The sequence below is a fragment of the Psammomys obesus genome, unplaced genomic scaffold (genome assembly GCF_907164565.1).
Source record: "Psammomys obesus unplaced genomic scaffold, mPsaObe1.curated_primary_1811, whole genome shotgun sequence".
Classification (NCBI taxonomy): Eukaryota; Metazoa; Chordata; class Mammalia; order Rodentia; family Muridae; genus Psammomys; species Psammomys obesus.
The window spans coordinates 1147-21581 of NW_026585698.1; the positions used below are offsets into that span (position 1 = coordinate 1147).

General features: G+C 44.1%; 1 protein-coding gene and 1 pseudogene across 1 annotated transcript in view; one reads left to right on the forward strand and one right to left on the reverse strand.

The window, feature by feature from the left end:
- The first annotated feature begins 4019 nt into the window (after nucleotides 1–4019).
- Nucleotides 4020–4718, forward strand: LOC129670360 (gem-associated protein 8-like; annotated as a pseudogene).
- A 9943-nt stretch (nucleotides 4719–14661) lies between these two features.
- Chst3 (carbohydrate sulfotransferase 3) overlaps nucleotides 14662–20435 on the reverse strand; it is a 34984-nt gene continuing 29210 nt past the window's right edge. The window contains exons 2-3 of the mRNA XM_055598890.1: nucleotides 18874–19116; nucleotides 14662–17926 (exon numbers count right to left, since the gene is read on the reverse strand). Of these exons, the coding sequence (XP_055454865.1) occupies nucleotides 16648–17926; nucleotides 18874–19031 (1437 nt within the window). The 5' untranslated portion in view covers nucleotides 19032–19116 and the 3' untranslated portion in view covers nucleotides 14662–16647. The remainder of the gene's footprint in view (nucleotides 17927–18873; nucleotides 19117–20435) is intronic.

The window sequence follows — 20435 nt, forward strand, 5'->3', positions numbered from 1 at the left end:
GGTTAGAGTTAGGGTTTCAGATATGTTTAGTATTAGGGTTATGTTTAGAGTTACTGATATGGTTAGCGTTAGGGTTAGCATTAGGGTTAGTGTTAGGGTTAAGGTAAGTTTTAGTGATAGTATTAGTGTTAGGTTTTTGGTTAGGGTTAGGAAAAGCTTTAGGGTTAGGTTCAGTGATAGTATTAGTGTCCCTGTTAGGGTTAAGGTTATAGTTAGGGTTCAGAATAAAGTTTGGGTTAGGCTTAGGGTTATGTATACGTTTAGTGTTATGGTTGGAGTTAGAGTTAGGGTTCCAGTTAGAGTTAGTGTTCTGGTTCTGGTTAGTATTGTGGTTAGGGATAGGGTTATGGTTCTGGTTAGGGTCAGGGTTAGGGTTATGGTAAGGGTTAGGCTTAGGGATAGGGTTTAGTGTTAGGGTTAGGATTAGGGATAGGGTTAGGGTAGAGATTAAGGTTACGATTAGTATTATGTTTAGGGATGGGGATAGGGTTCTGGATAGAGTTAGTGTAAGGATTTGGGTTAGGTTTAGGGTTCTGCTTAAGGTTAGGCTTAGGGATTCAGTTAGTGATAGGGATATAATTAGGGTTAGGGTTAGGATTAGGGTTAGGGTAAAAGTTCTGATTAGAGTTAGGTTTAGGTTTAGTGTTATGGGTAGGGATAGGTTTAGGCTTCTGGTTAGGGTTAAGGTTAGGGTTAGGATAGAAGTCAGGTTAGTATTATTGTCAGGGTCATGGTCAGGGTTTGGTTTAGGGTTAGGGATAGGCTTAGGGTCAGGGTCAGAGTTAAGTTAAAGGTTAGGGTTCCAGGTCAGGATTTGGTTTAGGCTTAGTGTTAGAGTTAGGGTTATTGTTAGTGATAATGTTAGGGTTACATTTAGGGTTAGGGTTAGTTTTAGGGTTAGGGTTAGCTATTGAGATAGTGTTAGCCTTAGGTTTAGAGTTAGGGTTAGGTATAAAGTTAGGGTTAGGGATAGGGTAGCTGTTCGGGTTAGGGTTAGGTATAAGTATTGGATTACAATTAGAGTAAAGGTTATGGTAGGGCTACACTTAAGTTTAGGGGTAAATTTCCAGCAAGGGTTAAGTTTCGAGTTAGTGTTACAGATAGTGTTATGTTTAGTGTTGGGTTAAGGTTATGGTTAGAATTAGTTATGGGGTTACGGTTTTGCTTATAGTTAGTGTCAGGGTTAGGGATAGGTTCAGTGTTAGGGTTAGGGATAGGGTTAGGGGTAATGATAGATTTAGTGTTAGGCGTTAGGGATAGGGTTATGGTTAGATTTAGGGTTATGTTTAGGGTTAGGGTGAGGGTTAGGTTTAGAAATAGAGTTACGTTTAGGGTGAGAGTGAGGGTTAGGGATAGGGATAGGGGTAGGTTATACTTAGGGTGTCAGAAATTTTTAGGGTTAGGTTCAGGTCAGGTTTAGGTTTAGGGATACGGTATGGTTAGGGTTAAGGTTAAGGTTTAGGTTTAGGGATAAGGTTACGATTAAGTTTCAGGTTAGAATTATGTTTAGAACTAGGGTTAGGGTTATGTTTAGGTTTCTGGTTTGGGTTAGGGTTAGATTTAGATTTAGGGTTAATATTAGGTTTAGTGTTACAGTTTAGAGTCAGGGTCAGGGCCAGGGTTACATTTCGTTTATGGTTAGATTTACAGTCAATATTAAGGTTAGGGATAGGATTGGGTTAGGGTTATGGATAATGTTAGTATTCTGGTTATGGTTAGGGTTAGGGTTAGGTAATAGGTGTATTTAAGGTTAGGGTTAGGTGTAAGGTTAGGTTTAGAGTTATGGTTAAGGTTAGGGTTAGGTTTAGTGTTAGGTTTATGGATAATGTTAGTGTTAGGCTTGGGTTTAGGGTTAGGGTTAGGGATAGGGATAGGTTTAAGGTTAATGGTAGGGTAATGTTTAGGGTTAGTGTTTTAGTTAGGATTAGGTTTAGGGTTAGAAATGGGGTTAGGTTTAGGGTTAGGGTTAGGGACAGGGTTTCCAAACAAAGTTAAGAAGAAAAGAGAAGACTGTTTTCTAGAAAAGAAGAGAGAAGCACAGAGTAGTGTTTCCAAATTTAGTTTAGGGTTAGGGTTAGGGTTAGGGTTAGGGTTAGGGTTAGGGTTAGGGTTAGGGTTAGGGTTTCCAAACGAAGTTAAGAAGAAAAAAGAAGTACCACAGTTTCTGCATCCATTCTTCAGTTGAAGGGCATCTGGGCTGTTTCCAGCTTCTGGCTATTACAAATAAAGCTGCTACAAACATGGTTGAGCAAATGTCCTTTTTGTGTACTTGAGCCTCTTTTGGATATATGCCTAGGAGTGGTATGACTGGATCTTGAAAAAGCGCTATTCCTAGTTGTCTGAGAAAGTGCCAGATTGCTTTCCAGAGTGGTTGTACAAGTTTACATTCCCACCAGCAGTGGAGGGGGATTCCCCTTTCTCTACAATCTCTCCAGCATGTGTTGTCACTTGAGTTTTTCATCTTGGCCATTCTGATGGGTGTAAGGTGAAATCTCAGGGTCATTTTGATTTGCATTTCCCTAATGGCTAATGATGCTGAGCAGAAATTGTGGTACATCTACACAATGGAGTATTACTCTGCAATGAAAAATAAGAAAATCATGAAATTTTCAGGTAAATGGTGGGACCTGGAAAGGCTCATCCTGGGTGAGCTGTCCAAGAAGCAGAAAGACACACATGGTATATACTCACTCATATAGACGTATAACATAAGATAAACCTACTAAAATCTGTACATCTAAAGAAACTAATCAAGAGGGAGGACCCTGACTAAAACTCAATCCCCATCCTGAAAGGCAAAGAGGATGGACATCAGAAGAAGAAAACAGGAAACAACCTAGGAACCTGCCACAGAGGACCTCTGAAAGGCTCTGCTCTGCAGACTATCAAAGCAGACGCTGAGACTTATGGCCAACTGTTGGGCAGAGTGCATGGAATCTTATGTAAGATATGGGAAATAGTAAGATCTGGAGAGGACAAGAACCCCACAAGGAGAGCAACAGAACCAAAAAACTTGAATACAGAGAACTTCCCAAAGACTTATACTCCAACGAAGGACTGTTCATGGAGACAACCTAGAACCCCTGCACAGAAGTAGAGCACATAGCAGTTCAGTGTCCAAGTGGGTTACATAGTAATGAGAAGAGGGACTGCCTCTGACATAATCTGATTGTCCTTCTCTTTGATCACCTCCCCCTGAAGGGGGGAGCAGCCTTACCAGGCCACAGAAGATGACAATGCAGCCACTCTTGATGTGGTCTGATAGACTAAGATCAGAAGGAAGGAGAAAAGGACCTCCTCTATCAGTGGACTTGGGGAGGGACATGCATGAAAAAAGGGGAGGGAGGGTGGAATCAGCAGGGGAGGAGGGAGGGGCTTATGGGGGGATACAAAGTGAATAAAGTGTAATTAATAAAAATAAAATAAAAGAAGAGAAGAGAAGAATGTTATCTTGCAATGAAGAGCAAAGAAAAAAGCAGTGTTTCTAAGATAAGTACAAAGGAACAAAGAAATATCTTTGGAAACTAACTAGAAAAGAACACATTGCAGTGTTTCCAGACTAAGTTAAGAAGAAAAGAGAAGAATGGTTTCTAGCAATGAAAAAAGAAGCAAAGAGCAGTGTTTCTAAGAGAAGTATTAATGTACAAAGAACAGTGTTTCTGAACTAAGTAGAAAAGGACACCTAGCAATGTTTCTGAACTCGTAGAAAAGAACACATAGCATTGTTTCCAAACAAAGTTAAGAAGAGAAGAATGTTCTCTTGCAAAGCAGAGTGAAGAAAAGAGCTGTGTTTCTAAGATAAGTACAAATGAACAAAGAACTATACTTGCGAACTAAGTAGAAAAGAACACATAGCACTGTTTTCAAACTAAGTTAAGAAGAAGTGAGAAGGTCCCTGCCCTCCTCCACTCCCTGGCCCCCACAATGAGAAGGAGGCCCATTGTTGCCCACTGCCCGAGATTTGAAAGCTGCAGGCTCACAAGTGGCCATTTGGACTTTGTCAGTCAGAAACAGCCTCAATGGCGTCAAAAAGGAAAGCCACTCCATCCTCGTATTCTCACCCAGCGTATGCAAGATACTGGCAGCATCATCATCATGCCGTGGTTTGGATGCAAAGCTACCAGAAGGCCTACAGAAAGGCCATAGATTCTTATTTTAATTCTCCATGGTTCTCATCTTATGGAGTTCTTTCCTGGAGCTCTCTTGCTTATTTGGCTGGGTATCCTTGGTTCTCTCCAGGCCGGTACACAGCCTGGCAGTGATCTCCTGATAGTGTTTCCTATCTCAAAAGCCGTGGGCAGCGTCGGCATAACAGAAGTAGGACCAAGGCATCCAGAAGAGAAAATAAAGCACTATGTGAAGTGTAAGAGCAGGAGTCGGATTCAATAATAAAGTAAAATACGACCTAAGCAATATGGTAATCACTGAGGAGCTCCATCAGTACTTTGCAGTGACCGAGAGGCAGAGAAGGGTGGCGGAAACAGCAGCAGCGGGAAGCAGAGCGCCTGGATGACTGTGTGTATGCCGACCATGGCCTTTACAACCACCACAGATCAATGGAGACACCCTCTGAAAGGCCTGGGGAGCGGCGCCTTGCTGAAATGAAGCACGTGTATGGGGAAAGTACTCCTAAAATCATGGCCATGGAGGCTGCTGTGCAGCTGAGCTTTAACAAGTTCTTTGACAGAAAGCAGCCTAGGTACTGGCTGAAGTTCTGAGTCCTAGCCACAGGGACCCTAGGGATTGTCTCCTGAACACAGTTCCTAGCCTCTCCCTCTTCATCTCTTCTGGACATTTTTTTTTCCTTAGGAAGAGACCTGTATATCAACATGGTGGATACAATCTGTCAGTCACTCAGAATTCTGTCAGCAGGAGGTATACACAAGGAATGTTCAGTTGACATAAAGTAATAAAAATATTTATTGCAAAAAAAGAAAAAGAAGAAGAAGAGAGAATGTTTTCTAGCAAAGAAGAGAGAAGCACAGAACAGTGTTTCCAAATTAAGTTAAGGGTTAGAGTTAGGGTTAGGGTTCGGGGTTAATGTTAGGGCTAGGATTAGGTTTAGGTTTAAGGATAGGGTTACAGTTAGGGTTACTGTTATGTTTACAGATAGGTTTAGGGTTCCAGTCAGGGTTAGGGTTATTTTTAGGGTCAAGTTTAAGTTTAGCATTAGAGTTATGGTTAGGGTTTTTCAGGGTCAGGATCAGGGTTAGGTTTAAGGTTAAGGTTTGTGATATGGTCAGGGTCAGGGTCAGAGATAAGGTTAGGTTTAAGGTAATTGTTATGGTTAGGGTTAGGGATAGGGTTAGTGTAAATATTACCCAGCATTGTGCTCTAGGTTAATTAAATAATTCCCAGCCTCTGTGTGGTGATTTGGGTATACAGCTGGTTTAGGAATAACTGCTGGTTAACTAAAAATAAATCAACGACAGGGTTATGGATAGGTTCCCTGTTAGGGTTAGGGTTAGTTTTAGGTTTAGGGTTAGTGTTAGGTCTAGGGTTGTGGTTTTGGTAGCGGTTAGGGTTAGGGTAAATTTTAAGGGTTAGGGATAGGGTTATTAGGGTTAGATACAGGAGGGCTACTGATTTTTTTGAGTTAATTTTGTATCTGGCCACTTTGCTGAAGGTGTTTATCAGCTGTAGGAGTTCCCTGGTAGAGATTTGAGGTCACTCACGTATACTGTCATATCATCTGCAAATAGTGATAATTTGACTTCTTCCTTTCCAATTTGTATCCCCTTGATCTCCTTCAGTAGCCCTCCTGTATACAAAAGACAAAAGGACTGAGAAAGAAGTTAGGGAAACAACACCCTTCACAATAACCACAAATGACATAAGGTACCTCGGAGTAACCCTAACCAAGGAAGTCAAAGACTTGTATGAAAAAAATTTCAAGTCTCTGAAGAAAGAATTAGAAGAAGATATGAGAAGATGGAAAGATCTCCCATGCTCATGGCTTGGCAGGATTAACATAGTAAAAATGGCCATCTTACCAAAAGCAATCTACAGATTTAATGCAATTCCCATCAAATTACCAACTCAATTCTTTACAGACCTGGAAAGAAAAATTCTCAACTTCATATGGAATAACAAGAAACCCAGAGTTGCTAAAACAATCCTCTACAATAAAAGATCTCCATCCCTGATCTTAAGTTGTACTATAGAGCAACAGTTTTAAAAACTGCATGGTACTGGCATAGAAACAGAATGGTGGATAAATAGAACCGAACAGAGGACCCAGAAATAAACCCACACACTTATGGACACCTGATCTTTGACAAAGACACCAAAACCATACAATGGAAAAAAGATAGCATCTTCCACAAATGGTGCTGGTCCAACTGGATGTCTACATGTAAAAAAATAAAAATAGATCCATACTTATCACCCTGCACAAAACTGAAGTCCAAGTGGATCAAAGACCTCAACATAAAACCAGACACATTAAATCGGCTAGAAAAAAAAAGTGGGGAAGACCTTAGAACTCATTGGTACAGGAGCAAACTTCCTGAACAGAACACCAACAGCACAGGCTCTAAGAGCAACAATCAATAAATGGGACCTCATGAAACTGAAAAGCTTCTGTAAAGCAAAGGACACCGTCATCAAAACAAAGTGACTGCCTACAGATTGGGAAAGAATCTTCACCAACCCTTTATCTGACAGAGGGCTAATATCCAGTATATATAAAGAACTAAACAAGCTGAAAAGCAGCAAACCAAGTAATCCAATTAAAAAATGGCGAACAGAGCTAAACAGAGAACTCTCTGTAGAGGAATATCAAATGGCAGAGAAACACTTAAAGAAATGCTCAACCTCATTAGCCATTAGGGAAATGCAAATCAAAACAACCCTGAGATTTCATCTTACACCCATGAGAATGGCCAAGATAAAAAACTCAAGTGACAACACTTGCTGGAGAGGCTGTGGAGAAAGGGGAACCCTCCTCCACTGCTGGTGGGAATGTAAACTTGTACAACCACTCTGGAAAGCAATCTGGCACTTTCTCAGACAACTAGGCATAGCGCTTCCCCAAGATCCAGCCATACCACTCCTAGGCATATATCCAAAAGAGGCTCAAGTACACAAAAAGGACATTTGCTCAACCATGTTTGTAGCAGCTTTATTTGTAATAGCCAGAAGCTGGAAACAACCCAGATGCCCCTCAACTGAAAAATGGATGAAGAAATTGTGGTACATCTATACAATGGAATATTACTCAGCAATGAAAAATAAGGAAATCATGAAATTTGCAGGTAAATGGTGGGACCTGGAAAGGATCATCCTGAGTGAGTTGTCCCAGAAGCAAAAAGACACACACGGTATATACTCACTCATATAGACATACAACATAGGACAAACGCACTAAAATCTGTGCATCTAAAGAAACTAAGCAAGAGAGAGGACCTTAACTAAAGTGGTCAATCCCCATCCTGAAAGGCAAAGAGGATGGACATCAGAAGAAGAAGAAAACAGGAAACAACCTAAGAACCTTCTACAGAGGGCTTCTGAAAGCCAGAAGAAGAAAACAGGAAACAAACTAGGAACCTGCCACAGAGGGCCTCTGAAAGCCTCTGCCCTACAGACTATCAAAGCAGATGCTGAGCCTGATGGCCAACTCTTGGGCAGAGTGAATGGAATTTTATGTAAGAAGTGGGAAATAGTAAGAGCTGGAGAGGACAGGGTCTCCACAAGGAGAGCAACAGAACAAGAAAATTTGAACACAAGGAACTTCCCAGAGACTCATACTCCAACCAAGGACTATTCATGGAGATGACCTAGAACCCCTGCACAGAACCCCTAGCCCATGGCAGTTCAGTGTCCAAGTGGGTTACGTAGTAATGGGAACAGGGACTGTCTCTGACATAATCTGATTGGCCTGCTCGTTGATCACCTCCCCCTGATGGGGGAGCAGCCTTACCAGAGGCCACAATAGAGGACAATGCAGCCACTTTTGATGAGAACTGATAGACTAAGATCAGAAAGGAGAGGAGAACCTCCCCTATCAGTGGACTTGGGGAGGAGCATGCATGCAGAAAGGTGAGGGAGGGTGGGATTGGGAGGGGAGGAGGGAGGGGCTTATGGGGGATACAAAATGAATAAAGTGTAATAAAAAAAGATTAGGGTTAGAGTTAGTGTTAGCATTAAGGTTAGGGTTATGGTTGGACTTAGGTTTAGCGTTAGGGTTTTGGTTAGTGTTAGGGTTACTGTTAGAGTTAGGGTTGGGGTTAATGTTAGGGTTAGGTTTAGTGTTTGGTTTAAGGATAGGATTTGGGTTTGGGTTGAGCTTAGGGTAACAAATACGGTTAGGGTTAGGGTTATGTTTTGGGTTATTGTTAGGGTTAGGTTTAGGGTTAGGGTCATGGTTTAGTTTTGGTTCAAAGTTAGGGTTAGGATTTATTGTTAGTGTTAGGGTTAAGGTTAGTAAGAGTATTTGGGTTAGTGTTATGGTTAGGTTTAGTGTTTAGAGTTAGGGTTAGAGCTAAGATGAGGGGTTAGGGTTCATTTTAGGATTAAGATTAGAGTTAGGATGAGGGTGTAGGGTTAAGGGTTAGTGATAATGTTTAGGGTTAGGTTTAAGGTTAGGGTTAGGGCTAAGGATAGGTTTATGGTTAGTGTTATTGTATTATTAGGGTTAGGGTTTCAGGTTAGATTTAAGGTTAGGGATACCGTTAGGGTTAGGGATAGTGTTAGGGTTAGGGTTATGATTAGGGTTGCTGTTAGTGAATTAGGGTTAGGGTAAGATTTAGGGTTAGGGTTAGGGTTACGGTTAGAGATAGGGTTAGAGTTATACTTAGGGTTAAAATTAACGTTAGTATTTCAGTTAGTGTTAGGGTTAGGGATAGGGTTAGGGTTAGGATAGTATTAGGGTTACAGATAGGGTTAGGGTTGATGCTAGGATTTGGTTTAGAGATTGTATTAGGGTTCCAGTTAGTGTCAGGGTTATGGTTAAATTTAGGGTTAGTTTCAGAGTTAGGTTTAAGGACATGGTTAGGGTTAGGATTAGGGTTAGGGTTTCAGTTAGGGTTAGGGTTAGCATTAGGGTTTTGCTTAGCTTTGGGATTAGGTTTAGGGTTAGGGTTAGGTTTTAGAGATAGTATTAGGGTTCCAGTTAAGGTTAGGTATAGGCTTAGGTTTAGGATTAGAGATAGGGTTAGGATTGCATTTAGTGTTAGGGTTAGGTATAGTGTTAGGATTCCAGTTAGGTTTAGGGTTAAGGTAAGGCTTAGCATCAGGGTTATGGTTAGTGTTAGGGTGGTTGATATAATATTCTTGTAGAATATACTCTTGTTAATTCAAATGCTGTTTTCTCTACCTTATTATCTGGTTTTAATCCAGACATTGCATTTTGATGCTTATTCTAAGCATCATCTGTCTCAAGTTTGTGTAAACATGCCTCCATTTGTTCTTTGTATTGTCAATAAAACAACCAGCCCCTGTGCTGAGCAATGGAGAAAATAGGGTAGGACATCCTGGCCTAGAGGGAGGGGAAGGAAGCCAAGAACAGAGGAGAGAGCAGAGGTTGGCAGGACAGGACATGGAAGCAAAAAGGGAGATGAACCAGACCTAAGATGTGACTAAAAGCAAGTAAAATCTGAATGGTAGGAAACTATGCATGCTTGGAGGTTTACAATGGAGTAACTATTACCCAGCATTGTGCTTTAGGTTAATTAAATAATTCCCAGCCTCTGTGTGGTGATTTGGGTATACAGCTGGTTTAGGAATAACTGCTGGCAACTAAAAATAAATCAACAACAGGGTTATGGATAGGTTTCCTGTTAGGGTTAGGGTTAGTTTTAGATTTAGGGTTAGTGTTAGGTCTAGGTTTGTGGTTTTGGTAGGGGTTAGGGTTAGGGTAAATTTTAAGGGTTAGGGTTATTGTTATGGTTAGGGTTAAGGATAGTGTTAGGATTCTGGTTAGGGTTATGTTTAGGGTTACAGATAGGATTAGGTTTAGTAATATGGTTAAGGTTAGGGTTAGCCTTAGGGTTAGGGATAGTGTTAGTGTTCCAGTTAGGGTTATGGGTCGTGTTAGTGATAGTGTTAAGTGTCGGGTTAATGTTAGTATTAGGTTTAGGGTTAGGCTTAGAGTTAGGGATAAGATTAGGTTTAGGGTTAGGGTCAGGTTCCCTGTCACTGATATGTTTAGGGTTAGGATTACGGTTAGGGTTAGGGTTAGGGACAGGGTTATGGGTAGGGTTAGGGTTAGGGATAGGATTAAGTTCAGGTTTAGGGTTAGGGTTGGGGTTAGGTTTCAGGTTAGGGTTAGGGTTAGGGTGAAGGTTAGGGCTCTGTTTAGGGTTAGGGTTAGTGGGGGTTTTTTTATGGTCAGGGTCATGGTTTCCTTTAGGGTTAAGGTTAAGTTTAGTGTTAGGGTTATGTTGTAAGTGACAATATTTACTAATGATTATCTTTTAGTAAAGCTGTTGTTAGTCCTAAACAGCTGTATAAACCAAATCACCACATGGAGACTGGGTTTATTTAGTTAACCTAGAACACAATGCTGGGCAATAGTTACTTCCCCCTAAACCTCCAAGCCCTCATAGTTTCCTAACATTTAGATTTTACCCATTATACTTGCTTTTTGTGATATCTTATTTCAGTCCATCTCCACATAGTTCCAAGATCTCTCCTCCAGCTCTGCTTCAAGCTCTCCTCTGGCCCCTTCTCCTCCTGCCCTCTGGCTCCTCCCCTCTTTCCTGTCCTCTGGCTCCTCCCTTTGCACAACATTGTGGCTAGTTGTTTTATTTTGGCCTGTTTACACACAGTTGAGACAGGATGCTTAGAGTAAGTATCACAATGCAATATCTGGATTGAAACCAGAGATGAGAGAGGGGGAGAAATCAGCATTTGGATGCACAAGGGTAAGGTGTGTACATTTCAAAAGAACATTATACCAACAGGGTTACAATTACGGTTAGGGTTAGTGTTAGGGATGGGTTTAAGATTAGGGTTAGTGTTAGGGTTAAGGTTAGTGATACTGATAGTATTAGGGTTCCATTTAAGGTTAGGGTTCTGGTTACGATTAGGGTCAGGATTAAAATTAAGGATAGCTAGAGGGTTAAGGTTGATGTTAGGGTTAGGGTTTGTATTGGTTTTGGATCAGGATTAGGTTTAGGGTTAGTGTTATGATTGGGATTGTGCTAGGGTTAGGGTTAGGTTTAGTGTTAGGGACAGGGTTAGGGTTAGGGGAGGGTTAGGATTAAGATTAGAGATAGGGTTTGAGTTAGGGATAGGGTTAGGCTTTAGCGTTAGAGATAGTGTTAGAGTTATGGTTATAATTAGGGTTAAGTTTGGGATTAGAGGGTTAAGGTTAGAGTTAGGGTTAGTGTTCAGGGTTAGGGATAGGGTTAGGTTTAGAGTTAGGGTTAGAGATAGGGTTAGGGTTAGAGTTAGGGTTTAGTTTAGCTTTAGGGTTAGGATTAAGGAAAGGTATAGGGTTACAATTAGGTTTAGGGATAGTGTTAGGTTTAGAGTTAGTGTTACTGTTAGGGTTAGGTTTAATGTTAGGGTCAGGTTTAGGGCTAGTATTAGGGTTCAGGTTAGTGTTAGGATTAAGGATAGTTGTAGTGTTAGGGTTAGGTTTAGGGTTAGTGTTATAGTTGGTGTTTGGCTAGGGTCTCTGTTAGGAATAGGGTTAGTGTAAGGGGTAGATTTATGATTAGGGTTAGGTTTGGGGTTATTGATATAGTTAGGGTTAGGGTTATTGATAGTGTTAGGTTTAGGGTTATGGTTATGGTCAGGGTATTATGGTTGGAGTTAAGGATAGGAATAGGGTTAGGGTTAGCTTTAGTGTTTCAATTATTTTTAGGGTTAAAGTGAGGGTTAACAAAAGGGTTAGGGTTAGGCATACGAATAGGTTCAGGGTTAGGTTGTGGGTTACGGTTAGGTTTAAGGTTAATGTTAGTGTGAGGGTTAGGGTTAAGGTTAGGGTTAGGCCATGGTCAGTGTCAGGGTTATGTTTAGGGTTAGGGTCAGGGTCCTTTTTAAGAATAGGTTTAGGGTTAGGGTTGGGGTTAGGGTTAGGGTAATGGTTAAGGTGAGGGTTAGGGTTTTGTTTTGGTGTTTGTTGTTGTTGTTAGGGTTAGGGTCAGGGTCAGGGTTAGGGTTAGGTTTAAGGTTAGGGTTAGCATTAGGGTTACTGTTAGTGATAGTAATAGGGTTCCAGTTAGGGTTATGGTTAGGGTTATTGTTGAGGTTAGGTTTAGGTTTAGGTTTATGCTTAGGGATAGGGTTAGGTTCCGGTTAGGGTTTAGTTAGGTTTTGGGTTCTGGTTAGGTTTATGGTTAGTGATATGGTTAGCTATAGTGTTATGGTTCAGGATAGGGTTAGAGTTAGGTTTAAGTTTAGGGGTATGGTCGGGATAAGTTCAGGGTTTGGGTTAGAGTTAAGGTTAGGGTTTGGTTAGGGTTAAGGATAGGGATAGGGTTAGGGTTAGGGTTAGGGATAGTTTCAGGGTTATGGTTATTCTTCCACAAATGCACACTCCTTGCAATACTGTTCTGTGTGTCTATCCTATCTTTAGGATCATCTGAAAGGGAAGGAAACTTTTTCTCAGAACCCAAGGGGTAATGGACTACATGGAGAGAAACTTAGAGCAGCTGTAACAATGGTCGTGGGAGCTGAGAGAACAGATTAGCACTTAGGTCCAGTATTCAGCCAAAGCTTGCTGTGCTTTTTTCTACTTAGCTTGGTAACACTGCTCCGTACTCCTCTCTACTTAGCATGGAAACAAGCTCCGAGCAGTTCTATAGTTAGCTCAGAAACACTGCTCTGTTCTCTTCTCCAATTAGCTCGGTAACACTGCTTTGTACTACTCTCTACTAAGCTCAGAAAAACTTATTTGTGATCTTCTATATTTAGATCAGAATAACTGCTCTGTGTTCTTCTCTACTTAGCTCAGAAATATTGCTTTGTGCTATTCTCTACTTAGCTCCTTAACACTGCTCTATGCTACTGTTTACATAGCTAGCTAACACTGCTCTGTGCTGTTCTATAATTAGCTGGGAAACACTGATATGCGTTCTCATGCACTCAGCTCGGAAACGTTGCTCTGTGCTCTTGTGCACTCAACCCTGAAACGTTGCTCTGTGCTCCTGTGCACTCAGCTGGGAAATGCTGTTCTGTGCTCTTCTACACTCAGTTCAGAATGCTGCTCTGTGCTCTCATGCAATGACCACAGAAACACCGCTCTGTGCTCCTCTCTACTTACCTCAAAAACACAGGCTCTGTGCTTCTGAGAGAAACTTATAGCATCAGGCACAATGGTTCTGAGAATGGAGACTAGAGAGAAGCACTCAGGACCAATGTTCAGCCAATCCTTGGAATAGCAGGACACAGGGATGGCAGTACTGTAAAGCTGATTGATGATGGGCAATCATACAGGAATCTCTTAACATAAAAAGATGTCACATCACCTTGAGCAGACAGTCACATTTGTCAGAAGACATGGGTTCACATTATTATGGATACTGGATACACAGAAGCTTAAGTAAATGCTAGGCACTGAGTTGTGTTGCCCCTAGATTCATATTGAAATTCTGGGTCCCAGGAGCTGAGAATGTAGTCCTGGAGACAGAGAGAGGGTTGTCTAGAAAGCACAGAGTTCTGTGTTCAATCCCTGGTACCACATAAAGAAAGTATGGTATGAGCCCAATGCAGGGAAGGTAGGAGCAGGAAGATCAGGAAGTCGAGGTCAATATCATACTTGCCTACAAAGCAAACTTTAAGCTGGGCTAAATGAGGCCCTTCTAAAACACAAACACACTCACATGAATGCATGAATGAATGCATGCACAAATGCAAGCTTCTTGCACACACAACTCTGTGTGTCTCTCCTACTCTTTTACTGTCCTGAGTGTCATCTGCAAGGCAAGGACTCTTTTGTTTTCAGAACACAAGAGTCAGGGGAGAGAATGGAGAGAAACTTAGAGCATTAGGCACAAGGGTCCTGGGGAGATGAGAGCAGTGACAAGCTCTTGGAACCAATACCCAGCCGAATCTTGGAAAAGCAGGACATAGGAATGCCAGTACTTCATAAAGATGACTGATGAAAGGCAATTATAGAAGCATCTCTTAACATAGGAAGATGTCACATCACCTTGGGATGACAGTCACGTTTTTCAGATGACTTGAGTTTACATTATTCTGGATACTTGCTACACAGGAGCTTAAGTAAGGGTTAGGGGCTGAGTTGTGTTGCCACCAGATTCACATTGAAATTCTGGGTCTCAGGAGCTGAGGGTGTATTTCAGGAGATAGATAAAGGGTTCTCTAGGAAGCATGAAGCTCTGTATTCAATCCCTGACACCACATAAAGAAGTATGGTATAATCCCAATGCCAGGGAGGTAGAGGCAGGACAATCAGGAAGTCATGGTCTAGGTCTGCCTACAAAGCAATTTTTAAGGCTGGGCTACATGAGATCCTGTCTAAAACAAACAAACACACACACATACATGTACACACACATGCACATGTTCATGCACAAATGAATTCATGCAGAAATGCATGCTCCTTGCACACACTATTCTGTGTGTCTAGCTTACTGTTCTACCATCTCAAGTTTCATATGAAAGGAAAGGAAACTTTTCTTTTCAGAACCCAAGGGTCAGGGGCGGCTCTGTAGAGAAAATTAGAGCATCAGGAACAATGGTCTGGCACTCATGCCCAGTATTCATCCAGAACTTGGAAAAGTAGGACACTTCATAAAGCTGATTGATGACGGGCAGTCACAGAATCATCTCTTAACATACTATGAGGTCACATCACCTTATCCACACATTCATCAGATGACTTGAGTTTGCATTATTATGGATACTGGCTACACATAACCTTAAGTAAGTGTTAGAGACTGAGCTGTGTTGCCCCCAGATTCATACTGACATTCAGGGTCCCAGTAGCTGAGGTTGTAGTCCCAAAGATAGATAGAGGGTTGTCTAGGAAGCAGGAAGCTCTGTGTTCAATCCCTGGTACCACATAAAGAATGTATGGTATGAGACTAACACAGGGGAAGTATAGGCACAAAGATCAAGAAGTCAAGGTCAATGTCATACCTGCCTACAAAGCAAAATTTTATGGCTGGGCTAAATGAGATCTTGTCTAAAACACACCCACACATGCACATATGCATGCATATGTGAATTAATGAATGCATGCAGAAATTCACACACAATTCTGTGTGGCTATCCTACTGTTCTACTGTCCTGAGTGTCAACTGAAAGGGAAGGAAACTTTTGTTTTCAGAACCCAAGGGTCAGGGTAGTCCCTCCAGAGAAACATAGAACATCAGGCACAATGGTCCAGGGAGTTGAGCAGAGACCAGCCCTTGGGCCCACTACTCAGCAAAAGCCTGGAAAAGCAGGACACTGGGACAGCAGAACTCTGCAAAGCTGCTTGATGAAGGACAGTCATAGAGGCATCTCTTTACATAGGATGAGGTCACATCACCTTGGGAAGACAGTCATATTCATCAGATGACTTGAGTTCACAGTAGTCTGGATACTGGGTACACATGAGCTTACGTAACTATTAGGGACCAAGTTGTGTTGCCCCCAGATTCTTATTGAAATTCTGGGTCCCACGAGCTGAATATGTAGTTCAGGAGATTCATAGAGGGTTGTCTAGGACGCATGAAACTCTGTGATCAATCGCTGGTATCACATGAGGAAGGTATGGTATGAGGCCAACACAGGGAAAGTAGGAGCAGGAAGACCGGGAAGTCAAGGTCAAGTTCACACCTGCCTACAAAGGCTGGGCTAAATGAGACCCTATTTAACACACAGAGGCACAGACACACGCACAGGTGCATGCAGGAAAGAATTCATGCACAAATGCATGCTCGTTGCCCACACAATTCTGTGTCTTTCCTATTGTCCTACTGTCTACTTGCACTGGTGCATGATCGTGGTGGCTTTATTGTGCTTGCCAGTTGTCTCTCTTGGATGGTCCCCTGCGTAGGATGTTTCCTGCATACCCTTCCCCCTCTCTCCTATCATGGTGATGTCATTTTGCTCAATGGCTGCTCTTTATTTTCTCCTTCTTCCCATGGTGGCCTTCATCTTCCTGCTGGCAGTCCCCAGATGAAACAGGGCCACACTCTCCAAGAGCACTAGGGAGACTTATGCCTATGTAGAGCTAAGGGCCAGTCCCTCCTTGAGTTGCCTGTTGTTCCCTGAGGAGCTTCAAATGCCCTCTTTCTTACCCTAGGCTGCCCTTCTCCTTCCAAGGACTCAGCCAGACCCCAGGCTTTCCTGACCCAGGAGGAGGTCTGAGTGACTGGAGAGGGTTACGCCTCTTCTGCTTGTTAAATATTTGGACTTAGGGAGGTGTAATCATACATAGGAACTGACTTGCGCTTGCTCTGGACACTGCAGGTCATAAGGTGTGTGGGAATGATCAGTACCTCCATGGAGACAGGGCACTGCTCTCCTCTGAGGAGTCCCAAGGCCTTAGCTGGAGTTCCCGGGGGATGGGGGGAGGGAAGGAACTAGATGGCAGGAGGCCCACTGCGACATCCAGGGGCTATGCTCCCGTCATAGCTCCCCATTTTGACTCTGCCAGAGCTGTCTCACTGGACAGGCTGGATGTGAGGAAAGCAGGGACAGCCTTTCACGAAAAGGGGTTCCCAGGGTTCCAGACATCCCCCACTACGTAACCCAAAAGATGCCCCGCTCCTCCAGCAGGCTGACAGAACGGTTGGTGAGTGAGGCGGCATCGCTTGCCAGCTTGTAGCCGAAGAGACGCATGGCCGGGCCGCAGGCAGCTTGCACCACCTGGGCCAGCTTGAAGGGCATGCTGAAGCGCCACTTCTCGAACTGCTCCGAGGAGTTCTTCTGCGTGGAGTAGACGTCGCTGCTGTCTCGGGACGCTTGCGTGTTCCTCTGGATCCAGTCCTCCACTTGCGGGGTCAAAGGGATGCCCGCAAAGCCGTACATTTCTCGGGCCTTCTGCAGCGGTCTGCGTGCCACGTCCTCGTAGCGCACCAGCATGTAGCGGCCGCGCAGCCAAGCGGGCTGCCGCAAGCCCAGCTCTGCAGACAGCCGGATGCTCTCGCAGTTGCCGCGCAAGCGCTGCACTTCATCCTCGCCCAGCCCGTCCTGCCCCTCGGTCAGCCACTTCTTCCAGCTCTCATACTTGCCCGCGAAGGCCACCATGCGTGAGGCCAGTACGGCCCGGGGATCGCGCACCAGCTGGATGACTCGTAGATCCAGCCGGGGGTCCTCGGCCAGCGGTTGCAGGAACTCCAGCTGACGGATGCGCACAGCCTTGAGGGCCATGTGGTCCTTGCGGCGGCAGGCCTCGGCTGCCAAGGTCACGTTGAGGGGCCCACAGCGACGATTCCTGCAGTGGTACTTTTCAAAGACCTTCTTGACGAAGGGGGTGCACACTGGGTCCTCGCAGAGTGAGCGGCTGGATCCCCTGCGGAATAGGAACTGAGTCAGGTGGTCCTCTGGCGGAGGGCTGATGAAGGGCTCGAGCACATACAGGTCACACAGCAGCAGCTGCTTGAGGACGTCCCTGTAGACCAGCGCTGAGCCCGCTGCGCTGGCGCCCCCCTGCTGGAAGAACACAGTGCGCTCGATGTGCCACAGCGGCTCGAAGAGGTAGAAGATATTGCCCTGCTGGTTGAAGAACTCGCCCACGAAGGAGGATCCGGTACGGGTGGTGGCCATGAGGAGCACGTGGCGCCGGTTCCCTGCTCTAGCCTGCTGGGATGGCTTCTCTGCTGCACCCCACTGAGCCTGCATTGCTGGCTCCATGCCCAGCTGCAGACTCAGGTTGCGCAGGCGGCTCTGCAGTTGAGAGAAGGTGGAATCCAGCTCGCTCAGGGATAAGAGAGAAGCGTTTTCCGGTAAGAGCAAGGCTGGGTCGGTGCTGTTAACATCTGCCACAGATTGAGGGATCTGCTTCAGCTTGTCCGATACCCTGGGGAGAAGGGAGGGGGGAAGTAAAAGGACAAGGTCTGTGATGGAGTTGGAGGCCATCCCCTGTACTAGACCAAACAGTCTTAGCTGGGTCTCTCCAGAACAGGCTTGGAGGTTACGGTTCAAGTGTGGTTTCTTTGGCACGAACCTGAGGGGGAGGGGGTGACTTAGTGGGGAGGTGAAGCAGTCGCTGGAGGCTACATGTGGACTCGCTTTCACTAAAGAACTCAGGCACTTTACCCTCCGACTGGTTCGAGGCGGGGGGTCAGTAGCAGCTTTCAGGAGACTTACAAGGTGTACAGCAGGCATGGGCTGATTTATTTGCAGTCCTTAACCTACCATCCTTGGCCAAGGCTGTTGTGCAGGGCTTTGCATCTGGTAGGTCAGGACTAAGAGATGATTCTGTATCTAGCAGGTGCACTCCCGACTCAAGGACTATGTAACTTAGCTGAGTCACTCCTTTGGAATTGAATGAGAAACAATCTGGGCAGCTGCCCATACTGGTCCTACCCACCAGAGTGGCCAACCAGAATCCTGTTTCCCATAGGCTCATTTTCACTCATGACATCAAGACTTGCAGAGCAGATATGGCTGCTAAAGGCAGCTACAGGGTTAGAATAGAAAGTAAAGTGCCCATAACAACAAAGACTAAGATTCGGCTATGTAGATGTGGTTTACTTTTTTGCATTTACTCTCAATTACAGGTTAGAGGACTACCTCCACAAAGTGAAGTGTTTTGTCTAAACTCTTGTAGTTGAGAAGGGCCAGTATGGGGACACCAGCCTGGGCCACCCTAGTCTCACTACTGTGCACATGACCTTGGCCTAAGACATAGGGGTTGCCTGGTATAGAAGCGATTTACTTCTTGATCCCTGGCAAGCCCTAGTGTCGCCTCTGTCCTCAGACTCCTCGCCTTTGATAAAGTAGACCTATGGTTGAGTTCCTTACCTGGATATAATTTGATTTTCCTTTTCGATGAAGACAAAAGCTATGACCACAAATGCCAGGAACAAGGCGTATTTGCCCCGAATCTTCAGGCTGTGCACAAAGTCCTGGCATTCCTGAGGCAAAGTGAGTCCTTTCTCCTTGGGAAGAGGAGGCGCCATGGGGCTCCAGGCTGGCTGCAGGCACTCAGCTTAGGGGCATGGCTTGGGACCCAACTTGTCCTCTTCAGGTGGGGGACACCTCATCCTGTAGAGAGACAGGTATTTATGGATCTTTTTGTTCATAGATAGAAAACAGAGACATCTTTTTACCAGCTTTTGTGGAGACCCCAAGATCACTCTGAAAACTGAAGACTTCGGGTGTCTTCACCTATCTTTTGAGACAGGGTCCCTCTACGTAGCCCAGAACCTCTTTATCCACCAGCCCCAACCTCCTAAGATTACAGGTGTATTCTACCACACCTGGTTGGAGTTGCTTTAATAGGTTATTTAAAAGTCACAGGCCAGCACTCTGGAGGTAAGGCAGGAAGATCAGGAGTTCCAGGCCAGCTTCAGTTACACAGTGCCTCTATAACTCCAGTCCCAAGGGATATGATGTCCTCTTTGCCTCTACAGTCACTGAATGCATATGGTGCACAGACATAAAAGCAGGCAGAACACTCACACGATATAAAATAAACCTTAAAAAAGGCCCAGGGTAAACAAAAACATTGTTTCCAGTAACTGTTACTCTAGCCAATAAACTTTGTTTGCTTTCTGTTAAAAATGACCAAACAAACATCAAAATACTAATAAGGAGCCAGGACATGACAGTACAGACCTGTAATCCTAGGAAACTGAACAGGAATATATTTTTTTAAGTTCAATGCTAGTTTGAGCTACAGAGTTCTTCTGGGTCAAAATGAGATCTGATGAATGAATGATGAACAAACAAATGAATGAACAACAAACCCTTTTATCTTCCCCATTTCCCTGAGTTTCTCTGTTGGCCTCACAGATCAAATGCATGAACAGTCAAGGGTCACACAGGGTATTTAGATAAAGAAGAGCTTAAGTCCTCTAGTCCCTGACGCTATAATAGAGCCATGAAGCTGCAGAATCCTGATCAATGAATGATCAGTCACAGCTACAGCATCACTTGTTGGGATGATACTAGTATAAACTGACCTGCCATATAAAAGCACAATGCAGGGCTGACACTGTGGCTCAGCTGATAGAATGTCTACCTAACATGCACAAGGCCCTGGGTTTGATTCCTAGTGCTGCATGAAACTGGAAATGGTGACATACAGCTGTAATCTCTGACATTCAGGAGCTGGAGGCAGGAGGCTAAGAAGTCCACAGTTATCTTCAGCTACAAAAAACACAATATGCTCTCCTGGCCTAGCTTATTGTTCTTGTGTTTCTAGAGTTTCCGGGTTGTACAAAGAGGCCAAGGGGGATTGGAGATTGTGGATCAGTGGTAGAACACTTGCCTGGCATCTGCGGTATGGTCAGCAGTTCGTTGTAGAGAACACAAGAGAAGAGGTGTGTGGCCCAGCTATCTTTCCCCTCCTGAGTAACACC